Here is a 25,970-nt window from a genome sequence, read left to right as displayed (position 1 = left end):
TGAATGGAAAAGGCATTATTCACTTTTCAGATCAGTTCAAATCAGTCCAGCTATGTAGTGACCAAATGTACTTTCTGAATACCATGTCCAGTTCAAGGTCTCTATCCTGATATTCAAAGCCATTCATGGGACTGGACCTAGCTGTATAAGGCTGTGTCCCATTGAGCTAGTGCACTAAAAGTAATACTGTGGTTGTGGGAGCACAGGTATCGGTAAACGGTGTCTAGCCTATGCTGCTCTTCACCACAGCCAATACTACTGCAGCGATGCTACTGTTTTGAGCATGTGAGCTCTGTGAGAGCTAGCACAAGTATGTCTATTTGAACTGGAATCACACCCCCAGCTCCAAGTGTAGACATACAGATTATCTCTCCGTTTATAACTTTCCCCTCTTGCTGTGTTCCATTGGAATAATGAACCTGTTAACCAATAGAGGAAGTCTTGTGAGTGCATCAGACAGAACTTTTAACAGGAGTTGAGGAGAGATTGACTGACTGACTGACTAATACTCCCACCATGTTCAGAACTAAACATTAACCATCCTTTTGACTTTAGATTCCCCACAATAATTTCTCCACCCACTACGCTAATTCTGCAGCAAGACTGTCTGGGAGTTGGCTACTGTTCCTTGATTCTCTGCCTGTGTCTGTCCCCATGTGCAGGATACAACAGCCTGCAGGCTGCTCTAAACTTTACCAGCTAGCTATGGTTCCCAAAGTGCTATATGCCAGCTGGGAACTGCGAGAGTACATTACACTCCAGCCACGCTCCTTGCCTGCCCTTCCCTTCCCTTCATCTAGTATGTCCCGTGAGCAACGTAGTTAGTGGAGTAGAGCTGAGACTCTCTCACTTTGTCCAGGCACTGACTTCATTCTAACCTCCCTATGAGTAGTCATTACTCATGCAATAGTCTCACTAGTTTAAATGGGACTATTTTTGTGCAAGTAAGGGTTATGGGGTTGGTCATTAATATGTTTGACTTATCCTGTCATGCCTTTTACCCCCATAGAATATGGCTATTGTATGAGCTAAGCTCTTAGGGTAGTGGGAGATACTGCAGAGCCTACTCTTATATCATCATTTCTGCAGGAAAACTATTTTTATTAATCTGGTTTTAGAACAAGTCTGTGTTCAATAGCAGCTGTGATCATATGATAAAATTACGGTCTGTTCTTATTAGCAGTCTTTTATTTCAGCTTCTTGTGGTGAAATGTGCATCTGTGATCATTAACGAAAATATTTAATATTGAAGGGAAAGTGTATTTTTCCCTAAAATAAATCTTTTTGCAAGTCCTAGAAGGAAAAAATGGTAGCAGTGGGAAGAAGTAAATGAAATATTTCATTTACCAAAGCGTAACAGATCAAGAAAAAGCTCATGATAGCTTTGATAATGTATGGAAAGTCTAAATTTTTCATTGTTAACACTGAAACAACTTTGTTTTGAAATAACAAAGTTTCTATGCCACTAAGAGGAATGCTTTTAATGAAAGTACAGTTTTAGCCCCAGTGCTACAAACAGTTATGCACAGGCTTAATTTTAAGCACAGGAGTAGTCCAGTTGAAGTCAGTGGGATTCTTCTTGAGTAAAATTACATAATTGTGTAAGCTGTGTACTTGCTTGTTTGCAGATAAGGGTTTTAATTTTCAGTGCGTTGGTTTTTTTCCTATAGCAGTTTTATAAAACTCAAAAGGATACCCAATTAGTAGTAGCAATACAAACAGCATTTAGCGTTTATAATTTAGTCTATAATAAATTTTAATCTTAAATTACAGTAGCACAAACTTTCAAATTAGTTTTACAAAACCTTAACCTGATTTAAATTATATTTTAAATCAAGTTAATTTAATCACCTTGATTTAAATTGCTTCCCCTGCAATCATAAGTGTGGATTTTCTAATATCCACATTAAATATCTAATCCTTTTTTGAATCGTATTAAATTCTTGACCTCTGATACCTTAACAGTTAAACAGGTTAGTCATATGATGTTTAGAAAGGAAAAGTCTTTGTTGTGTTATGAGGGTAAATGAGCTGTGTTAGATGGACATGTAGCTGCAGCTGCTTTTATGTGTCACTCATTTTGAGATAAGTTTTTTAGAAGTAATTTTCTTATAAGAATTATGTGTCTTATTTTTTTTAAAGGAAAACAAAGCCCTCTACACCCAACTTCCAACTGCTTTTATCAGGGATGCTAATTTTGCTTTCTTCTATAACATGTCACTGCAATAAAGATCCATTTAATATTTGTAGAAGCAAAATAAAATATCAGGAATTGTGAAGACTAGATTTGAGTTTTTCTCTATGAACAGGTAAAAGTTGACCGGAATCATTTAAATTGCACCTGGGATCACAATTCCCTTTGCTCAAATCCAGGGTTTTCTGATTTCTTTCCCTGTCCTAGTGCTTGGTCTTCTATTAGAGAGCAATGTTTTTCCCCCATATATGCTAATTTAGGTAATACAGTTTGAGGCAGGTGGGGGGGGGGAATAAGTAAAATCTGGGGTGGAGTGACCTCCCTAGGGGGATCACACATTCCTGCGTGGTGAAGTATTTTAGTCTTTTTGAAATCTTATACTGGCTTCAACACCTGTGTAATGAGTTTATAGCCCATGCACAATAAATCGTAATCCTGGCTGTTAGAAAGACAGTCATGGGTGCCAAATAGGTCTTTATCCTATAATAGCAATTACAGACCCCACTTCAATATGAGCTATCTTCTGTATCAGATATTCTTACCTTGTCAGCTGTGAAAATATATGTGGGAGTTCATGTTATAAAGAGACAAACCGTACTTTATTAATCTTGAAGATTTTGGACGGAAGCATAGATATCAGAGTTGAATTTTTCCTATGTTTTGTCCGTATCTTCCAGTTGATAGCTAGGCACTTCCACAATTTTAACCAAGTTAGTGGAGTTCTTACCCCCTCTTGTAGCTGGACATGCTCTCAGTATGGGTGGCCTGTGCTGAGTTGATCTTAGTTACAGTGGCTGAGCCAGTAGGAGGTGTGCTGAGCTGATCTCAGCTGGAAGTCACTCAGCAGATTTTATCTGTAACATGTAGTATGTATCTGTAGTATGTTAATCTACTACAGTTCTCTGAGATTCATAAATATTAAAGCCAGGAGGGGCCATTTTGGTCATTTTGTCTAGCCTCCTGCATAACACAGGCCATAGAATTTTACCTAATAATTCCTGGAAGGAATTTATCCTTCCCTTATATCTAATTTAACCTCTTAACCTAGTGTCTTTTCCTGTGCAGGTCAGTAACACAACAGTGCTGTGTTTGAGTCCTGTGCCGTTTATTTCTCAATACTCTTCCCAAGTTACAGATAAAATGTATTTGTTTTATACCTACATAAAATACCAAATCCGTTTCTGTCCACTGTATGGATGAGATGATTGGAATAAATGACAAATCAAAGGATTATTTAAACATTTGGTTCCTAAATCATCTGTATTTCTTGAAGATCAATATTTTATGAGGAGGAGATGCTACCAGATTATGGATATTTCTTCTTTTCTTGGAATAACTAGAATGACTGAAATCGAGCTTCTGAATGCAAGTGACACTACATGTCTCTGGGCTAGTCTGCATCAGATTATAAAGATCTTTCTCCTCCAGGTATAAGGTATTATTCATGTTATATTGGATGTAATTGGATTTAAAGGCCCATAAAGAGTCTGAATGCTAGTGCCCAGTGAGACTTACAGTAGAGAGAGAGAGAGATGCCTCTTGACAAGATTGCAGGCTTCTCACAGAGCAGAGAAAGTCAGATGCAAGATTTCTCTGTCTGTGACTTCCTGCAGGAAGGCTCTAGGTGGGTTGCCAGCCCAATGCAAGGGGAGGCCCCATTTGGAGAGAAGAGTTGGAGAGGAAGTTCACCCTGCAGCAACGGCTCCTATGTCTGCAGGGCTGGGCATGGCTCTGTGCGTTGTGACAGGGCACACAGGGTCACAGCACTCCTCTCTCAGATCTGGCTCTACTTCCTGCTTCCTTCCTCCTGTCATGATGGAGGGGCAGCAGAGCCAAACCTGAGCGAATGGCACTGCAACCCATATGCCAGTTTGCAATGTCTGGAGCAGGTAGCTGGGCCCACACCTGCAGGACACAAGAGCAACCACTGTCCGTGCCTGGGGTGAGCCAGAGGAGGCACACTCTTAGCCCCTCCTGCCTCGGGGCCTCCTCGCCTCACCAGAGTAGATGAGGGTTGCAGTGCTAGCATGTAGGGTGCTGCTGCAGATGGTCATTGCCCCCTCATTTGTCTGTGCATTTTTTATCAAATATCACAGAGCAATCACTAATCCCATGACTTTTACTACATTTACCATGATTGTTCCATGATTTTTTTTATTTTAGAAAAAATGCTATGACAAATCTGCAGCCCTAACAATGCATAAGTCAAGGGCCTATGAAGGAGCTTAATAAATTAGCAAGTGAGTACCAATTATTCAGAGAATAATTAGAAATGACTACATCAGTCATCTTTAGTTTCATTTAATTATTTCCAGCTAGGATCTCCAAAATCTCCATGTGTTGCTACCTAAGCTTTTTGTAGAAAATCAGAAAGCTCTATGGTGTAAAGAATTAGTATGGAAACTTTAGGGTTTTTTTAACATTACAGATGGCTTGAAATAGATGAGAATAATATTCTAATGTAAAAGGGAACTTAAGTTTGTTTGTTTGAAAATGAGGTCCAAGTAATGGAAGCAAAAGTCTGTATGGATTTCAGACCCCCTTTTGTGATGATTGATTTGTGTCTTGACATTTGACATGGCATTCTCTTGAACCTTCTAATGACATAAAGGGCAGATATCATACTATGAATAGGGAGCTTGTTTTTGCCTTAGAGTTGAGACACATTGCTTTTTATTCTAAATTTTCTCATTTTAATTGCAAATATTGAAATTTCACATTTTAGACTATAGAACAAGCACAGATCAATTTTAATTTAGCAATATGTACATTGGATACCACTGAGTGTAGTGTGCCAATAATACATATATTGCCAGGATTAATCCCTGTCTGAAGAGTTTTTAAATTTTTATTCTGTGGCTTGTATATCTATGTATATATTGATTATGTGTATATATTATGATATAGTCTTTAGTTACATAGAATCATAGAATTCATAGACTCATAAAATATTAGGGTTGGAAGAGACCACTGGAGGTCATCTAGTCCAATCCTCTGCTCAAAACAGGACCAACACCAACTAAATCATCCCTGCCAGGGCTTTGTCAAACCAGGCCTTAAAAACCTCTAAGGATGGAGATTCCACCACCTCCCTAGGTGCTTCACCACCCTCCTAGGTGAAACATGATCACATACTATTTTTCAGCATTCTACATTTTGCCTCATTCAGTGAATAGGATGGATGGTGGTTAGTAATGTATCACAAGTTGTATAGTGAATGAGGCTATTGTCTATAGGACTCCTACCACATTTGTTTCATAAGTTGAGGGTCATGTAGTGAAAGAGGCACAGACTGCAGAAAGAGAAAGGATGGTCTTATGGTTAAGGTGATTGAATGTCACCCAGGAAACTAGGTTCTATCAGTGTGTTTTTTACCACATACAACTTCCTGTGTGATTCTGGACTAGGGTTGCCAGGTGTCCGGTTTTCAACCAGAATGCCCAGTCAAAAAGGGACCCTGGTGGCTCCAGTCATGACCACTGACCCGAGTATTAAAAGTCCGGTCAGCGGCGCAGGGGGCTAAGGCAGGTTCCCTGCCTGCCATGGCTCCACGTGGGTCCCAGAAGCAGTGGCATGTCCCCTTTCCGGCTCCTACGCGTAGGGGCAGCCAGGAGGCTCTGCACAGTGGCCCCCCCCCAAACACCACCCCCACAGCTCCCATTGGCCAGGAGTGTCAGGGCAGTGTGCAGAGTCGCCTGGCCACGCCTCTGTGTAAGAGCTGGAGGGGGGACATGCTGCTGCTTCGGAGCTGCTTGAGGTAAGCACCGTCCAGAGCCTACACTCCTGACCCCCTCCAGCACCCTGACCCCCTGCCCCAGCCCTGATCCCCTCCTTCCCTCAGAACCCCTCAGTCCCAGCCCAGAGAACCTTCCTGCACCCCAACCCCTCTTCCCCAACCCCTCTTCCCCATCCCAGAGCCCACACCCTCAGCCAGAGCCCTCACCCCCCCATTGCCCGAACCCCTCATCCCCGGCCCCACACAAGAGCCCACACCCCTACCCCAGCCCTGATCCCCCTCCCACCCTCCAAACCCCTCAGTCCCAGCCCAGAGCACCCTTCTGCACCCCAACCCCTCATCCCCAGACCCATCCCAGAGCCTATGCCCCCAGATGGAGCCCTCACTCCCTCCCGCACCCCAACCCCTTGAGCCAGCCCGGTGAAAATGAACGAGTGAGTGAGGGTGGGGAGAGCGAGCAACCAGGGGGGTGGGTGGGTGTTGAGTGAGTGGGGGCAGGGCCTCAGAGAAGGGGCGGAGCTTCTGAAGAGGGGCGGGGCAGGGGGCAAGGACGTTCGGTTTTGTGCAAGTAGAAAGTTGGCAACCCTATTCTGGACATGTCATTTAAAGCAACATTTTCACATGTTATGTTACCTTCTATGAACGTAGATAAGCCTGAGTTTCCTCATTTTACAGATCACGTAGAAAAATACTAACATTTGGCAGAGTTTCCAGAAAGTAGTGTGACTAAGTGGCCTACACCTTTAACCTCTCAGTAAGATATAAGGTCTTCCTCAGTAATAAGAGATGTAAAAGGCACATAAACTAATATCAGACAATAGGAGAGGTGAATGTAAGAATCCTGGTGGTCTGGTTCCCAGCACATTGCACCTTCCCCTAGGTCAAAGGATATTTTGATGGAGGAAAGTACCAGGGTGGAGAAGATGAAGCATCACTTCGCTTGTGTCCTGTCTGGAGGATCAGCTACATGTAATATGCTGAGGAGAGATTTGGGGGCAGTCTATGCACAATGCTGATAATATATTATGCTATTTTAGCAGTCAGTCTGTAGCAAGTGCTATTGGGAAAGCACAGACAGAAAATGGAGATTTTCAGCATTTTATAGCTCAGCTCAGTCTGATTGATTGGATTTTCATGGAGAGAGCAAAAGGCACCTCTTTAACTCCAGAACTGTCTTGAACTGTCTTGAACACGACAGAACTGTCTTGTTGCCAAAATTCAAAGTATTGTTGCAAACCACGGTAACTATTAGAGCTCTTAAAAAAATATTTTAAAGGAAACTTTTTTTTTATAATGGAAAGTGCTAGAAAAGCTAAATATTGTGGTCACTACCATTCCCCATGTAATAAATGTATATACTTCAGCATTTAAAATCTTTAACGCTCTGTGCAAACATGGGTTAATTAATCTCACCTTTGCAATATAGAAAAATGTTATCTGTCATTTACAAATAGGGAAATAAAGTGACTTTGGCCAGTGTAATGCTGATTCATTTGACAGAACTAGCACTAAAATAATGACTCCTCATTCCTAATACCTGTTCTCTCATCACAGGCATACAGGAGTACTCTTTACATAGGAAAGTCATGTACTCTATAAGTCTGACATATGACTGACCAAGAAAACTGAGATCCTGAGATCATTACGCTGCTTATGGGTGCATCAGAAATTCAGATAGCAGGCTAGCATTTTGTGCTGTTCTGCTAATCAATTTTAGATAAACTATTCTTCATGGAATTAAGAAGTTATTGATATCAAGACTCAAATCTCTGCTAAAGAGGTGGAGGTCAGTCAGTTTGGCAGTGATAATTTGTTGGTAAAGAAACCTTAACTTGATGTTCTTACTGTTCCAGCTGGCCTTGCTGAATTTCTTCCTCCCTGAAGAAAAATCGCATCTTGAAGAAGAAACTAGGCATGTCCGCCGAAATAAAAGGAGTAAAAGTAGTGAAGGACCTGATGGTGAGTTTGTCTTTATTTCTTAAATTGCATTTCTCATTTTCACAGACAAGTGAGGGACAAGCAGTTTTTTCAGGTAGTGAATATATGGTGGATTGTGTAAGTTAACAAGGGAGCTCCTGTCTCGTAGTACCTCCCTGAACTTACTTGGCATCCAGATCATTAGTTCCATAAATTCCTGTTTCCACACTACACTGTCTAGTCAGTGATATTAAAATTAATATCCTAACCAATTGTTGTTTGCCCCAACTATCATTATTTTTTATAATGACTCAATAAGGGAATTCATCTTGTCTAACAGTAAGGCCTTTGGCTTGCTTACTGACATGATTTGTTCATATACTGCCTTTGCTCCCTATTTCCTTAAAATCCATGTTCAATAGGTTGTTGTGCAGGCTAAACAGCTGTGAACAGCACTACGCTACAGAGTGGAGATGTGTTGTAACTGGGACATTGTGTGTGGTTGTAGAATAGATTGGTCCAAGCTCCACACCACTTAACCCCTAAATACTTAATATTCTTTGAGTGTTTGTGTACATATATATTGTACTGCAGGTGTGCGTGCACCCAAGCACTTGAGCCAGACACTTTTGGTCAGAAATTGGGGCAACACATACATCCTGAGTGTCTTCCTGCTCCCAACCAGGGTCAGAAAGAGATGGGGCCACCCAACTCCCTCTCAGTTCCTTGTCAGCTCACAGCTTAATGCCTCATAGCTTACTGTTATTCAGCACTTATCAAAACTCTTTTATAAACTTAGTTTACATAATAATTAGTCAGTAGTTAGATAGTGGTAGGTTTTTTGATAGTGTTCCTTTTTCTCTCTCTGTTTTTGAGCTAATTCTCTCCCTTTTTTTCTGGGTTGGTATGCAAATACGGTGGTTATTCTTCCTTTGTTTAGGATGCCAGTGAGAAAATCCCTGGGTTTTAAAAATTGTCTGTCCTGTCAAGCAGCCATACCTGTAAACAATGGGCACATGAGGTGCTTTTTCTTTAGAAGAAGGCCACATTTCAGAGAGATGCACTGTATGTAGATCCTTCTCTAGATGGACAAAGAAATCTAGATAGAGCCAACTGAGAATATACTTCATGAAAAACTTCACACATCCAACCTTGTATCTGGGTCACTCCCAGAATACTAAGCACCCAGATTATGTTTCATTGAGGAGTGCTTCATAAGCCTTTGTACCTTCAGTAGCCATTTTGATTCTGAAGACCTCATCCTGTGAAAGAGGGAGAAATCCCCAGAAGTCCACTAGAGAGAAGACGCATCAGTCACAGTCTCTAAAGCCATCATCTAAAGCCTTTAAGTCATCTTATACCTCAAGAGGAAAAAGGTATTGCTCAAAGACCAGGAGAGACTTCTTGATCAGCCACTCAGCCCATAAACATGAGGCCTGAGTACCAACTGAGAACTTACCTGAATCTGGCACTGAGCAGACTTCATCACAGGACCTAGTACTGCTATCTTCTTCTGCAGTGGTTCAATTTCTTCCAGTACAGATAACCCCAGTACCAACGATTTTGATACCAACTAGGTCAATGCTGATTACCCTCTCAGCACTGACTAGCTCGGTATCAGCAATTGCTTTACATCTCACATTCAGTACAGTCCTTCCCATTACTGACTCTATTGGTACTGGCTACACCACAATCATATATAGTAGCTAGAGATCTCATGATTTCATCCATCCTGGACTCTCCACTCATGTCAGCTGAGTTTGCATCAGTCAGGAGTACTAATACCCACTACGTACAAAGTTTACCCACAGTGCTGGTGAAGACATTCTATCTTAGCCCATGATCCACACCCATTGGCACTTCAGCTGTCCTGCCTGAAGAATATTCCTTCTGATCTTCAGTTAGGGAGCAGCAGGGAAGCCTTTCCCGTGGCGGCATTGTTGGGTTACAGACTTTTTCCTTCCTTGACAGCTCGTCATTCCAGAGTGGAATCTTATACTAGCAATAGATCCCTCTTTATGGATATTAACCCTTGGGGACCTGTGTGTTGGCCTTACCAGGCACGTTGTGGCTATTCCTCATGCTAGCAGATCCACTTCAACAATGCAATCAAGACCTCAATCTCCAGAGCCTCAATTTACAGAAAAAGTCACTTCCACCAAACCACCACCTCCTCAGGTTCTTATCTCTAAGGCACAGGCAGAAGAGGAACTTAAAAATGAACCTCAGTGGATCCCATTTATATCATCCTCTTCACCAGATGAAGCTATTGCTCCTGAGCCTATACCATCTGTGCCTAACAACTGTAAGTCATTACAGGAGCTCATGAGGAGAGCGGCCTCTGCTCTGGAGCTCCTGTAGAAGTTATCCAGGAGAACCCTCACAGGCTACTAAACATCTTGTGTACTGCAGTCCCTGGTTGAGTGGCACTGCCTATCAATGAAGACCTCTTAAATCTCACTAGATTGTTATGGCAGGCTGTAACCTCCATACAACCCACATCTAAAAAGGCTAACCAAAGTTACCAAGTTCCAGCACAGGGTTTTGAACAATTCTTCTTTCACCTGGTGCCAGGATCATTAGAGGTGATGGCTGCAAATGAGAGGTATAGGCAGGGACAACAGATATCCACACATAGGGACAAGGAATCCTGTAGGCAGAAAAAAGCAACTCTATGGCGAGCTTATAAATGAGAATCGCAAATTACCAAGCGGTTCTCTCCAAATATGATTATACTAACAGGGATTCACTTCAGAATTTACAGACAAATTGCCCACAAACTCAGAGAGGAGTTTAAGTCCATCATAGCCAAGAGCCAGGTAAATAACCACTTCTTAAAAGCCTGAGCCAAGAAAATAAAAAACCAGCACCAGAAATTTAAGTGTTTATCAACTCACCAGCCTGGTAAAAAATAAAGAAATCAAAATTTGCGTCTCAAACCACAGGAGTGGAGACCCTTGGGTTTTTTAATTGTGTCTTTTGACACTATAGTACAGGGATCAGCAACCTTTGGCATGTGGCCCTCCAGGGTAAGCCTCCTGGCGGGCTGAGCCAGTTTGTTTACCTGCGGCGTCCGCAGGTTCGGCTGATCACAGTTCCCACTGGCCGTGGTTCGCCGCTCCAGGCCAATGGGGGCTGCAGGAAGTGGCACGGGCCAAGGGATGTGCTGGCAGCCGCTTCCTGCAGCCCCCATTGGCCTGGAGTGGCGAACCACGGCCAGTGAGAGCTGCGATCGGCCGAATCTGTGGACGCAGCAGGTAAACAAACCATCCCAGCCTGTCGGGGGCTTACCCTGACAGGCCATGTGTCAAAGGTTGCTGATCCCTGCTATAGTAGAAACACTACTTTGCACTATAGTAGAAACAGGTTGAATGTAATCAAAATTTGTCTCATTCATCTGACATCGTTACAGGTAATATAGTTCAGGACATCCATGCTAAAGCATTTTCCCCTCTGTATACCTCCCATGTTGCACAATCATGTTTGCATTGATGCATTTTTGGAAGATCTGGGCAGTTATCTCATACTCCGTCACCTGATTGATTGTGGGCATCTTTCACATAGTATAATATAGTTTGTCTTGTGTTTCTGCATAGATATGTGAAAGGTTAGTAGGATTCGCTAACTTGGGTACATAGAGATGAGTAATTAGAAGAAACATTCTTCAAACTGCTCCCTAATCCTAGAATAACATCATACATCCTGTGCATCAGTCAACTTCACTTGCCTATTCTTCTTTCCCTTCCTCGGTCTTTATTTCAAAATATGAGAATCTATCTATATATATAATTCACTCATTATGTAGTGATTCACATTCTTTGTTGTAACACTTGTTTCTTCTTTCCCTACCCCTTTAGTTTGTCTATCTTCACATTTTGAATTGGTCTGATTACAACTGTAAACTCTTTGGAGTAGGGGTTGTATTTTTTATAATCTCTTTCAAACTCTATGCAAAGCATAGTGCTATATAAGTGATTATTAATAATAATAATCTAACTACAGCTTGGCAATTGCTACAGCCTAGCCCCAATAACTTCCAGGATGGTGAGGTTGTAGAAATGTGTCAGCTTTGACCCCACCTCTCTTCCTTGGTTCACCTACCAGAACTGTGGCTCACCTAAGGATTAAGGCTTTTGTCAGTATCCAAGAGTAAGTCATTTTACATCAGTAGACAGCATGAATCTAACTAATGAAAAAAATCTCCACTTTTCCATGACCAAAAAGACAGAAAGTGGTTAGTTTGCTATGGCTAATCATAACCTTCTGACTAATTTTTGCATAAAATTTATTCTAGTGCTTTACTTTCATCACTGTACATCCTGTTATGTGTGGCCCTGATTCAGGAAGGCTCTTAGGTATAATGCTTAAGTCCTTTCTTGATAGGTTTGCTTTCCTGAATCGGCCCCCTATGTATGGTACTCAATGTTGCAGTTCAACAACATTTTATGTTAAACCTTTTAAAAAATTGTCTAGCTGGCTAGGCTTAAGAGATAATAATCTCTGCTGGAACCACACAAAAAAACTTGAAACTAAAAACATATGTTCTAGAGTTTCCCAAGAATCTAAACACTGCATCAGCGTCCTATTACAATTAATAAGATTGTTTAAAAAAATACCGTCTTGGTTTGGTTTAATATCTCGCTGTAAGGAAACATGCAGGGAGAAAACAGTGGCTCAAGATAAGCGACCCTGTGATAAACACTGAAACACTGATAAACATAAACACTGTTATGGGGACAAATAGGGAAGCCCAGTCTCCTGCTGAGCCTACCAAACTGCTTGAAAAAAGCTACTCTCTCTCCTGCATCTCCACCCTCCAAGGTGTAGTTTTTACTAGCTTTTTGGGGAAACATTACTGATACAGGTTTCAGAATAGCAGCCATGTTAGTCTGTATCCGCAAAAAGAAAAGGAGTACTTGTGGCACCTTAGAGACTAACAAATTTATTTGAGCATAAGCTTTCATGAGCTACAGCTCACTTCATCGGATGCATTCAGTGGAAAATACAGTGGGGAGATTTATATACACAGAGAACATGAAACAATGAGTGTTACCATACACACTGTAAAGAGAGTGATCAGGTAAGGTGAGCTATTACCACCAGGAGAGCAGGGGGAAGAAAACCTTTTGTAGTGATAATCAAGTTGGGCCATTTCCAGCAGTTGACAAGAACATCTGAGGAACAGTGTGTGTCTGTGGGGGGGGAATAAACATGGGGAAATAGTTTTACTTTGTGTAATGACCCATCCACTCCCAGTCTTTATTCAAGCCGAAGTTAATTGCATCCAGTTTGCAAATGAATTCCAATTCAGCAGTCTCTCCTTGGAGTCTGTTTTTGAAGTTTTTTTGTTGAAGAATTGCCACTTTTAGGTTTGTAATCGAGTGACCAAAGAGATTGAAGTGTTCTCCGACTGGTTTTTGAATGTTATGATTCTTGACGTCTGATTTGTGTCCATTTATTCTTTTACTCAGGGACTGTCCAGTTTGTCCAATGTACATGGCAGAGGGGCATTGCTGGCACATGATGGCATATATCACATTGGTAGATGTGCAGGTGAACGAGCCTCTGATAGTGTGGCTGATGTGATTAGGCCCTATGATGGTGTCCCCTGAATAGATATGTGGACACGGTTGACAACAGGCTTTGTTGCAAGGATAGGTTCCTGGGTTAGTGTTTTTGTTGTGTGGTGTGTGGTTGCTGGTGAGTATTTGCGTGGAATGTTGGTGTAGAGGGCTTCTACATCCATAGTGGCCAGGGTGGTGTTTTCAGGAAGGTCACCGATGGATTGTAGTTTCCTCAGGAATTCAGTGGTGTCTCGAAGATAGCTGGGAGTGCTGGTAGCGTAGGGCCTGAGGAGGGAGTCTACATAGCCAGACAATCCTGCTGTCAGGGTGCCAATGCCTGAGATGATGGGGCGTCCAGGATTTCCAGGTTTATGGATCTTGGGTAGAAGATAGAATACCCCAGGTCGGGATTCCAGGGGTGTGTGTGTGTGCGGATTTGTTCTTGTGCTTTTTCAGGGAGAGCTGGGGGCGTCTGAAGAAGCTAGGCCTTGCCTCGGCTACCATCATAGGATGATAAGCCTCTAGGTAAGATGCATGTAGACTGTTTTAAAATTCTTTTTCTCTAAATGCTTTGTTCCTATTGTTAACATTGAATAGTACTTCACTTTTAAAAAGGCTGTCTGGTCACTATCTTCACCACTGGTCACAGACTCCCAAAGAGATGCACTGCAGGCACTGATCCCAGTTGCCACCTGCTTGGTAAACACAGTTGATATGTAGGTTACTGTAACCCAGGAAAAGATCCTGGTATAAGTGTGGGAAAATGGTGTGATTGATCTATATCAATGCTGATAAATATATATATTCACACACGAGCACACGCACAGGAGAAGTAAAGCACAAAGACTGTCTAACATCTGGGGAGCACTCAGACCAGGACTAACACCTGGGGAGCACTCAGACCAGGAATAGGATAGAGGTGCAGCTAATCCTGTCACCATGACAATGTGTACCTCTATTCACAGTCTCTAAAATGCAGTGTTGTGAAAATAAATTTACTTCTGTTTATTAGGTGCTTGGATAGTAGTGATGGGGTCCAAGAGTAATGCATGCAGGGGAAATGGAGACCGATATCACCCCCTCTTGACACCAGTTCTTTGAGTCTTCTCCCATAGATATACATCCCAAAAGGTTGGTTCTTCTTAATATAGCAATTTCACTCTGTTCTCCAGTTTCAGATACTCTAAGTACATTTTAAGCATAAAACAAAATTCTTTAAAATTATAAATTGCATATTGCCAGCATTAAACTTCATACTTGAGGTCATATAATTTAACCTTTTTTAGCTCTTCTAAGTGAAATGCCAAAATTCTTAAGTAAAACATAGCTTACTCAATTTGAATAGGTTTCAGAGTGGTAGCCATGTTAGTCTGTATCAGCAAAAACAGCGAGGAGTCCTTGTGGCACCTTAGAGACTAACAAATTTATTTGGGCATAAACTTTCATGGGCTAAAACCCACTTCATCAGATGGGTTTTAGCCCACGAAAGCTTATGCCCAAATAAATTCGTTAGTCTCTAAGGTGCCACAAGGACTCCTTGGGTTTTTTTTTCATTTTGCATAGCACCTTATCATGCCAAGACATAGACTCATAGATATTAAGGTCAGAAGGGACCATTATGATCATCTAGTCTGATCTCAAGCTTCTTTAAAATACAAGCAATTAATGCTGGGAAGCTTAAAACTGTAACTTCAGCGCCCCTCCCCTCCCCCATTTTCAGTGTAAATAATTCACAGTTCAAGTACTGTTTTAATCTATTTCAGTAATTAGGATCTCTATCTACCAAAACTGAGACTCAAGGTGTCAAGGTTCCTTCCCCACTCTGAACGCTAGGGTACAGATGTGGGGACCTGCATGAAAGACCCCCTAAGCTTATTTTTACCAGCTTAGGTTAAAAACTTGCCCAAGGTACAAACTTTGCCTTGTCCTTGAGCCCTATGCTGCCATCACCAAGCGTGTTAAACAAAGAACAGGGAAAGAGACCACTTGGAGACGTCTTCCCCCAAAATATCTCCCCAAGCCCTACACCCCCTTTCCTGGGGAAGGCTTGATAAAAATCCTCACCAATTTGTACAGGTGAACACAGACCCAAACCTTTGGATCTTAAGAACAATGAAAAATCAATCAGGTTCTTAAAAGAAGAATTTTAATTAAAGAAAAGATAGAAGAATCACCTCTGTAAAATCAGTATGGTAAATACCTTACAGGGTAATCAGATTCAAAACATAGAGAATCCTTCTAGGCAAAACCTTAAGTTACAAAAAGACACAAAAACAGGAATATACATTCCATTCAGCATAGTTATTTTACCAGCCATTAAACAAAAGAAAATCTAACGCATTTCTAGCTAGATTACTTACTAAGTAACAGAAGTTCTGAGACTGCATTCCTGATCTATTCTCGGCAAAAGCATCACACAGACAGACAGACCCTTTGTTCCCCCACCCCCTCCAGATTTGAAAGTATCTTGTCTCCTCATTGGTCATTTTGGTCAGGTGCCAGCGAGGTTATCTTAGCTTCTTAACCCTTTACAGGTGAAAGGGTTTGCCTCTGGCCAGGAGGGATTTTATAGCACTTTATACAGAAAGGTGGTTACCCTTCCCTTTATTTTTATGACACAAGGTCTGCTGGCTGTGAAGAGTTCTCAGAGGATGATGTCAGCTTTCTCATGGAAAAAAATTAGCAAGCTTCTATAGGAAGGGGAAAAGAGGTGGAGGTGGTATTAAAGTAAAGACTAGTCTATACTGACAATGTTAAAGCGCTGCCATGGCTTGTGTAAAAAAACGTGGCTTCTATAAAAAACCACCTCCATGAGAGGCGTAGCTACCAGTGCTGGGACTGTGGCTCCCTGTGCTGGTGCACTGTCCACACTGGCGCTTTACAGTGCTGAAACTTGCGGTGCTTCGGGGTGTTTTTTTTCAAAGTTGCAGCTCTGTAAAGTGCCAGTGTAGACAAGCCCTAAAAGTCTGAGAGGTTAATGGGAGTTATAGGCTTACAAGCTAGAGGAGAGACTGTATTACAAGAAAGATAGTCTACAGTAACTCCCCGCTTAAAGTTGTTTCGATCTTACGTCCCTGCTCAGTTACAGAACATGCTCCATTAAAAGTTGTGCAATGATTCGCTATAACGTCATTTGGCTGCCTGCTTTGTCCACAGCTGGCAGCCCCCCTATCATCTCCTCTACGCCCCCCACACGCACAGCACCTCCCGCCCGCCGGCAGACACTGCGGATCAGCACCTTCTCCCTCCTCCCCCCACCTCCTGCCCAAGGCAATCAGCTGGCTTGCAGCATTCAGGAGGGGGGGGGAGGAGCAAGGACTTGGCGCGCAGGCTCCCCCTGCCTCCCGAACACCACAAACCAGCTGATTGCTGCAGACAGGAGGGTGGGGAGGCTGCACACCGAGTCCTCGCTCCTCCCCCCTCCCGCCTGCCCCCTGAACATCTCAAGCCAGCTGATTGCCGTGGGCAGGAAGCGGGGGGAGGGAGGAAGAGTGAGGACTCGGCGTGCAGAGTAAAGGGGGAGGGGGGGAAGAAGAGGCGGGTTAAGGGTGGAGGTTTGGGGGAAGGGGTGGACTGGGTGGGCCAAGGGTTGAGCCCCCCACCCTCTTGTGCTTGCAGAATAGGGGAAGCTGCCACTGCTGCTGCGCAACGTGCTGCGTACGGCACCTTCAGCCTCCTTGCCTGCCTCATTGTCTCCAGTGCCAGTGGGCTGTGCCTGTGTGGGGTAAGGCGGGGGTACCTCCCAACTATAGTACTATACTGTATGGCAAAAAAAAAAATTTCCCTGGAACCTAACCTCCCCATTTACATTCATTCTTATGGGGAAATTGGATTCGCTTAACATCGTTTCACTTGAAGTCGCATTTTTCAGGAACATAACTACAACGTTAAGGGAGGAGTTACTGTACTTAAAGTAGGAGAGAAATTTATAGTGGAGAAAGACTTTAGATTCCCTGGACTTTCTCCAGAAGATCTTGAGCTCCCTAAAGCAGGAGTTGAGGGAAATGAATGGGAGCTAAGCTAGGGTAAGGGATACAAGTCAGTAAAGAAAGAGGATATCAAAAGAATCAACTGTGAATGAGAGAGAGGAGACCCTGGAATCAACAGAGATGAGGGAGCAGAAGAGAGGGGTTTGAGAGTTGTAGAGAAGTCTGGAATGTAGAGACTGTATTCTCCTTGATTCTAAACCACAATGATTAAATGTCTCTTTTCTTTTTATAAAAACTGTTACTGATGATATTTCTGCTCGAACTCTGAATAGTTTAAAACTGAAAATAAATTGGAATAGGGGAGAAAATAAAGTATAATTTAATCAGCTTCCCCAACTAATTTATCATGAAACTGTATCAATAATTTCACTTTGAATTAATAAAATTTCATCTGTTAACCAAAAGGATAAACCAAAGCACTGCCAACAGGTGCTCTCTTCTCACCTTGGTAAGTGTGTAACTTGCATTGATGCTGTTTGAAAGTATGCATAGAATTGATCCCTGCCTTTGGCACCATCTTCAAGGAAAGATAAAAGCATTCAAATTATGTGCCCTATATGATTTGATGCTTGCTAAACTAGCCAAACTCCGCCTGCAATTTTGTTCTGCCCATCTATTGTTAGTTTTCCTCTCCTAGCCTTCAGGCCTCATAAATTGCCCCCTCCCCTAAAGGTTTCGCAATTTCACAGGGGAAATTGTTTCATTGTGGCCATATTCCAAGAAATAAGTTAAAGCACCATGAAATCCCCAGGATTTTCTCTCCCCAAAATGCTGACAGGTATGTTTTATTTGGAACAGACTCAGTGGGTGACTCCAGCTGAATCATAGAATCATAAGACTAGAAGGGACCTGAAGAGTAATTTAGTCCAGTCTCCTGCACTCATGGCAGGATTAAGTATTATCTAGAGCATCCCTAACAGGTGTTTGTCTAACCCGCTCTTAAAAATCTCCAAGGATGGGGAGGTTCCACAGTCTCCTGAGGCAATTTATTCCAGTGCTTAACCACCCTGACAGTTGGGAAGTTTTTCCTAATGTCCAACCTAAACGGCCCTTGCTGCACTTTAAACGCATTGCTTCTTGTCCTGTCCTTAGAGGTTAAGGAGAACAATTTTTCTCCCTCCTTCTTGTAACAACCATTTACGTACTTGAAAACTGTTAACGTCCCCTTCAGTCTTCTCTTCCTCAGGCTAAACAAACCCAATTTTTTCAATCTTCCGTTATAGGTCATGTTTTCTAGATCTTTAATCATTTTTGTCGCTCTTCTCTGGATTTTCTCCAATTTCTCCACATCTTTCCGGAATTGTGGCACCCAGAATGGGACACAATACTCCAGTTGAGGCCTAATCTGCATGGAGTAGAGCAGAAGAATTACTTCTCCTGTCTTGCTTACAACACTCCTGCTAATACATCTCAGAATGATTGCTTTTTTTCTGTAACAGTGTTACACTGTTGATTCATATTTAGCTTGTGATCCACTATAACCCCCAGATTCCTTTCTGCAGTACTCCTTCGTGGGCAGTCATTTCCCATTTTGTATGTGTGCATCTGATTGTTCCATCCTTAGTAGAGTACTTGCATTTTTCCTTATTGAATTTCATCCTATTTACTTCAGACCATTTCTCTAGTTTGTCCAGATCATTTTGAATTTTAATCCTATCCTCTAAGGCACTTGCAACCCCTCCCAGCTTGGTGTTGCCCGCAAACTTTATAAGTGTACTCTTAATGCCATTATCTAAATCATTGATGAATTTATTGAACAGAACCGGACCCAGAATTGATCCCTGCAGGACCCCACTTGATATGCCCTTCCAGCTTGACTGTGAACCACTGATAACTACTCTCAGGGAACGGTTTTCCAACCAGTTAGGCACCCACCTTATAGTAGCTCCATAGTTGTATTTCCTTAGTTTGTTTTTGAGAAGGTCATCAAAAGACTTACTAAAGTCAAAATATACCACATCTACCATTTCCCCCATTCACAAGACCTGTTACCCTGTCCAAAGAAAGCTGTGAGGTTGGTTTGACATGATTTGTTCTTGACAAATCCATGCTGACTGTTACTTATTACCTTATTATCTTCTAGATGTTTGCAAATTGATTGCTTAATGATTTGCTCCATTATCTTTCCAGGTACTGAAGTTAAATTGACTGGTCTGTAATTCTCCAAGTTGTCCTTATTTTTATAGATTGGCACTATATTTTCCCTTTTCCCTCTGGAATCTCTCCCATCTTTCATGACTTTTCAAAGATAATCGCTAATGGCTCAGATATATCCTCATTTAACTCCTTGAATATTCTAGAATGTATTTCATCCTAGAATCTGGCATGTAATATTAAAAACAAGAATAACAAAATCTGACAGTGTGGTGCTAAGGTGAATGAATGATCAAGTTCCAATTAATTTCACACCGAGTCTTTGAAATCTATTCCAGTACTTTTGCAAAATACTGGCATGAGTTACAAAGTTTCTAGTATACAAGAATTGTTAAAATTTAGTGATGCAGACAGAGATCAGTGTGATGGGTTCCCCCTGGGGTGCCACCTCGAACCGGGGTACCATTGAGCTCTCTGACTCACCAGCCTGGGCTCCCTCTCACACTGTGCTGCTGTCACAAGCTGCAGACCCGCTCCCGGTCCTACGCTTCCACCAGCATTCACACAGGTAGGGACACACCCAGCTGCAATTACATGAAGGCTCTCTGAACAGCCACTGCATGAACCAACAATAGAGAGGTTACAGCTAAGATGACCCCCAGCTCCCCAGGCACACCCCACCTTCCTCTCCAGAGTATAAACCCAAAATTATGTCGTCTGGCGCTGCACAGGGAACTGTACAGCGTAAGCTCATAGAGTTCGCCCCTCCTTCAGTGTGGAGAGGAAATGCAACAGTCCCTGCCCGTTTAGCTAAGATTCCAAAGCACTTCACTCCAAACTTACTGGTTTAAAACTTAAAATAAGTTTATTAACTACAAAAAGATAGATTTTAAGTGATTATAGGTGATAGCAAACAGATCAAAGCAGATTACCTAGTAAATAAAAAAAACGCAAACAAATCTTGACATAGTAGAAGGATAGGATTTGAATTAACAATTTCTGACCCTGACTGATGATACAAGCAGGCTTGCAGATTCTCAAGGCACAAGCTGCACTTGCTTTGCAGCTTGGGATCCCCTCCCCCGTTCCAAGTCCTTTTCCTTAGGAGCTTCTCTTAAGTGTTCAGATGTGGATGAGTGAAGAACAACCAGTGATGTCACTCCCAGCCTTATATAGATTTAGCATATGGCGGGAACCCTTTGTTCCAAACTTGGTTCCCAGACCAGTTTGTGGAAAAATACAGATATCCCAAAATGGAGTCCAGAGTCATGTGGCCTGCTAACATGCATACCTTGCTGAGTCATAGCAGCCGTTCCTTACAGGCTGTCTGGAGCATTTTCAGGAAGGCTTACCAAGTGGGGGATAAGCCTCTCCTAAGGCCTATTGTTTTTCCTAATGGTCCATTACCTTGAATAGGCCCAACTTCAGTTACAAAAATGATACATACATATAAATAGGACAATCATATTCAGCCAATCATAACTTTTCCAATGACACCTTACATGACCCATTTTGTACAAAATGCATCTCAGTTATGCCATAATCATATTATAATAATATTACTAGGATGAATATGGGGTGTAGTGTTACAATCAGTAATTTAATTAGCCTGTTAAACTGTCCAAATACTAGTTTGATAGTAGCATATGTATAGATCATTTTATTTTAAGAAATATCTGTTGAAAGACAGTGGATGTTCTAGATCAGGGGTCTCAAACCCGCGGCCCGTGGAGTTATTTATTGCGGCCCGCCAAGCTCCCCGCTCCCCCAACCCCCACCCCACCCCGGAGTTATTTTCTGCATCACCAAGCTCCCCTCACCCACCGCCTCCCCTCCCCACCCCCAGCGTGCCGCATCCCTGCTCCTCTGCTTACCTTCAGGCAATTTCTGCCACCAAACAGCTGTTTGGTAGCACTTAGCACTTCCCAGGAGGGAGGGGGGAGGAGCGGGGAGCAGCACGCTCAGGGGAGGAGGCGGAGAAGAGGCGGGGCAGAGGCAGGGATTTGGGGAAGGGGTCGGAATAGGGGCAGGGAGGGGACGGAGTTGGGGTGGGGACTTTGGGGAAGGGGTGGAAAGAGGTGGGGCAGGGCCTCATGGAAGGGATGGAGTGGGGGCGGGGCAGGGGCTTTTGTATCTTTATATGAAAAGGTGTCAGTGATGCGGCCCTCGGGCCAATGTACTAGTCCTCATGCGGCCGTCCTGGTGATTTGAGTTTGAGATCCCTGTTCTAAATTGCTATACTCTTCTTCTCTGTGCCTAAATGAAAACCTTTAGTTCTTTCACAACCCCTTCATCAACTAGCAGTCATCCATAAAGTCCATTGTACTTTGTTAGAAGATGAAAGTACAAGCATTCTAAAAATTAGTGTTTTCCTGAGCTGCATGTTTCCATGTAAATTAGATAGATTACTCTGGATTTCTTGAGGGTGATATTGCAATAGGTGATACCAAGCTCTTTCATACAAAATTGCCAGAGCCACAAGTTGTAATTTGTTCTGCTGATAAGTTGCCCCTTGATACTGTGCTTTATAAATGATTGCACATGCTTAATTAATGGCATGGGAGAAGCTGAGTATGCATTGTAGGAATTCAAAGTTCTTTTTAAAAGGAAAAATGTGTCAGGAGCACATGTTCTTAATTATATAGAAGTGTCCTGATTTGGCTTGAGTACCCTGGGTGTTGCTGGAGCACGGCACAACAGATAAGACTAGTATTTGTAAGATGAGTAGCATGTATGTGTTTGCTAGCTTCATGTGTTGTCTTTTTCCTGTTGCCATTTGAGGGAAATGAAATTTCATGAGGCAAATGAAAGTCCCATGTTTTGATTTACCTAAAACTGGATTGGTCAAAGTAATGAAGAACAAACTTAGGAAACAATTTTTCATTGAATGATAATATTTATCACTGATAAGTGCTTTACAAATGTTTAATGATTTCATACTCATACCACTGAGTCGTAGGTAAATATTGTCCTCATTTTACAAATGGGGAAACTAAGACAGAGAAGTTAGAAGATTTGCCCAAGGCCACAGAGGACATCCATGTCCAGATTCTAAAAGAGCAGTTTTTAGAGTAATACAATTTTTAGACTATAAATTCTTAGAAGTAGGGTCTTTATATTTGACATGTGTAGCAATGAGCACATTGTTGCTGCCTAACAAATAAAATAGGTCTTTTCTCTGTCTAATTTCTAAGATTAATTTTAGACTTGTGCAAAGTATTTTATTTTTTTAAGATTCAGAGAAGTGTCCAATGAATCACAAAGGAAGAATGCTATATTATCTGTAACATTGGCTTCTGCATTAGTTTAAAGAAGGGAGAGTTGTACAATACAAAGAAAACATAAAGGATGTTAAATTAGTTCTCGTTTAAATAAACCATGTTTGAAACATTTGATCTCTAAAGAATCACTTAAAAATGAAAGAAGATAAACTACAGAAACCCAAAAGGAAAGAGATGTATTTTCTGAAGGGGTCTTTAACATTAGTGAGGAATTAATCTGTAAACATTCAAGTAGATCCACACAAGCAATAAGAAGCAAAGATACTCAAAAGTGTAGAAAACAGTACCTTAACTGATGCTATCATGTTCCATCCAGTCTATTATTAAATTTGATGTATTATTTATCTGTTTCCAGTAACACCTACAATGTGTTATATGCCATAGAAATACAAAAGAAGATACAGTTCTTGTCCCAAAGACCTTACTCTTCTCCTAAGTCTTTGTTTTTGGCCGGGAAGTATGGGGTATGGGTAACAGATTACAAAAGTACAGTAAGAATCACAGAATCTTCTCTGTCCTCCTCCTAAAGTGGATATTTTGGGCTTTTAGAAAGGCTGGGATAGATGATATATAAGGTTTCATGCTGGGCTCTCTGGAAAGGAAACATGGGAGACCAGATCCTTAAACAGATCTTCTAAAAACTGTTGCGCACACACAGAGCCAGATTCTGCCTAGTTCTTATATAGATATAGGGGTAAGGGGAAGTGAGGTCCTTTTCAACCCATCATTCCCATTTGTGCTGTCCACAGAAGGGGCAAGCTCAATTGTGGTCCTTTTGCTTGAGTGAGTGTGGGGAACTGTCCCTCCCCTACTCCACCCAAGCCTCAGCACCCAAAAGGGGAAGAAAAGATGGAAGCCAATGGTCCTGTCCTAGCCCAAAAAACAAAACCGCTCACAAAGGGGTGTGTAGAGCACCACATGAAATAAGGTGTCCCAGCAGGTGCACATCCACTACCTGCTGGAGAACACCAGGAAGAATTAAGGGAAACAGAGGGATACTGTCAACTTGAAATTAAGTGAGTTTCAAAACACGATTTCAATTACTTTGAATACTACACCAACCCTTCACCCCTGCTATGCATTTTTGTCATTTTTACAATCACATTATTGTAAAAAAGGGTTTCTCTCTCCTGTGAGTGTCCAAAAGCCAATTTAGCAGGTCCCCAGAGATCCCTCAATAGAGGAGTGCCTCATATGGGCTCCTGTACTGCAAGGCCCTTTTCTTCTTCCCCCTCCCTCCTCCATGTGGCCAGCTTCCCTAGCTCTTAGAATAGTCATTTGTGACATGGGCAGCCACGGTAAGTTAGAGAAGACTTATGACTGCTGTCTAGCCCAACACAGAACAGCTCGAAAATGGAGACAGGGGAATGCAAAAGTGTTTTAAAGCCACTCATACAAACAAGCCACTCACCCTAAGTTTCCCATAGTGCTCCTTGACTACAGTTGAGGCCTATATGGTTAACTTTTTTTTTTTGCTCAGCTCTTTAAATAAGAGTTTTTACCATTTCAGTTCTCTTCTTGAAGAAGCAGACTTATTCTGTTACTATTCAGCTTCTTAGGTTCCTATTTATTTCTACATTATTATATGCTCTATAATACAATAATCTTCTTACTACCCACTCCACTTGCCAGTTAATTTTGTTTTAATCCACAGATTCCCCCTCCCTTCTTTGGCTCCTTTTTGTTTTGGTATGTCTGTTCTGTTGTAGTACTGCTGTAGCGCCCAGATTAACAAATCATTCTGGGACTGGTAATTAGCAACAGTTGTGCTTTAAAAAAAAAAAAAAAAACATAAAGAATGTGAAGTTAGTCCACTTTTACAGAAACCGTGTTTGAAATGTTAGATCTCTATTCCCAGAGCAACAGTAAAAATACTGCTGGCTCCATGCTAGCAAAGCCAAAATATGGGAGCAGCATGGTTGAAACTATAGGAGACAATTCCGTGCTCTTGTCCTTTGGAGGGGATGATGTTATAAATAGTGACAGACATAATGTCTTACAAAGCAGATGTCAATAGGCCCTTTTAAAAAAAAAAATAACAACACTTCTTAAAAACTACAGCTCATTGTGCTTTCATCTCCATGCCCAGTTAGATCCCTGCAGTACTGGTTTCGTTTTCCCTTCCTAGATTTTTCATATTAAATTTGGTGAGAAACAGAGTGGTTGTTGGCCTAGCCTCTATTTTGAGGCAGGGAGGATGGGAAGAAACTTAGCAGATGTCAATTTCAGAACAGCTAATGCTTTGCCTCTTTCTACTTTGACAACCTTCTTGCTGAGGAGAGCTCTTTATGGGGCCTGATTGGTGTTGAATTCACTGGAGCAGGTAGCTTTTGTTAACAAGAAGATCGCAAACCTCTTCTGTTGGGATACCAGAAGCTGGATTAACATCAGTAGCTTTACCTGACATCTTGAAAATAATATGCCAGTTTGTATGGGTTTACCTCTCTAATAATGGTCAGACTTTATCAATGGGAGCAGTGTTGTTGGTATTGTCTCTCTTGTCATGAAATGGTTTGTTCTACAGTCAGCTGTCAGATAGTTAGAAGTCATAGTACGAATTTGCTCTTTTTTTTATTTTGCCTCCTTCCTTCCCTTTTTTGCCTCTTAGAAAGAAATACCTCCAGGATGTTCCCATCCTGAGAAGCAAATTGTACTCAGAACTCATTCTTTTCTGTGGTTATGCATTGCAAAGCTATTTTGCCCCCAAGCTTCCTTAAACTATTGCCTGTCTTTTATTTCTTTTTTATGTAATGATGATGTGGGGTTTTATGTACATCTCACAATGGCAACTTTTCCTGCTCACTTCTTCTCCTTTTTAAGAGACACATCCATCTGACTCAAGAGGCATAGATCAATAAGTTCCTTTGTGTTAGCCATAGGTGCTAGAACAAGACGTGTGAGGAGTGCTGCAGCATCCCCTGACTTGAAGTGGTTTCCATTATATACAGGTTTTACAGTTTAGTTCAAGGGCTCTCAGCACCCCCACTATAACAATTGTTCCAGCACCTCCGGTGTTTCTTAGCCCTGGTCTACACTAGGAGTTGAGATCAAATTTAGTAGCATTAAATCGATTTAAGCCTGCACCCGTCCACACGACGAAGCCCTTTTTTTCGACTTAAAGGGCTTTTAAAATAGATTTCTTTTCTCCACCCCCGACAAGGGGATTAGCACTGAAATCGGCCTTGCCGGGTCGAA

At 42.0% G+C, this 25,970-nt stretch overlaps 1 protein-coding gene across 4 annotated transcripts in view; it reads left to right on the top strand.

Moving 5' to 3' along the window:
- EDA (ectodysplasin A) overlaps window positions 1-25,970 on the top strand; it is a 185,666-nt gene that overhangs the window by 99,438 nt on the left and 60,258 nt on the right. For all 4 annotated transcript variants that reach the window (XM_074964498.1, XM_074964496.1, XM_074964495.1 and 1 more), the window contains exon 2: window positions 7,784-7,889. In XM_074964498.1, the coding sequence (XP_074820599.1) occupies window positions 7,784-7,889 (106 nt within the window). The remainder of the gene's footprint in view (window positions 1-7,783; window positions 7,890-25,970) is intronic.

Source organism: Natator depressus, chromosome 9 (genome assembly GCF_965152275.1).
Source record: "Natator depressus isolate rNatDep1 chromosome 9, rNatDep2.hap1, whole genome shotgun sequence".
Taxonomy (NCBI): domain Eukaryota; kingdom Metazoa; phylum Chordata; order Testudines; family Cheloniidae; genus Natator; species Natator depressus.
This window is presented reverse-complemented; position numbering and strand designations above follow the sequence as displayed.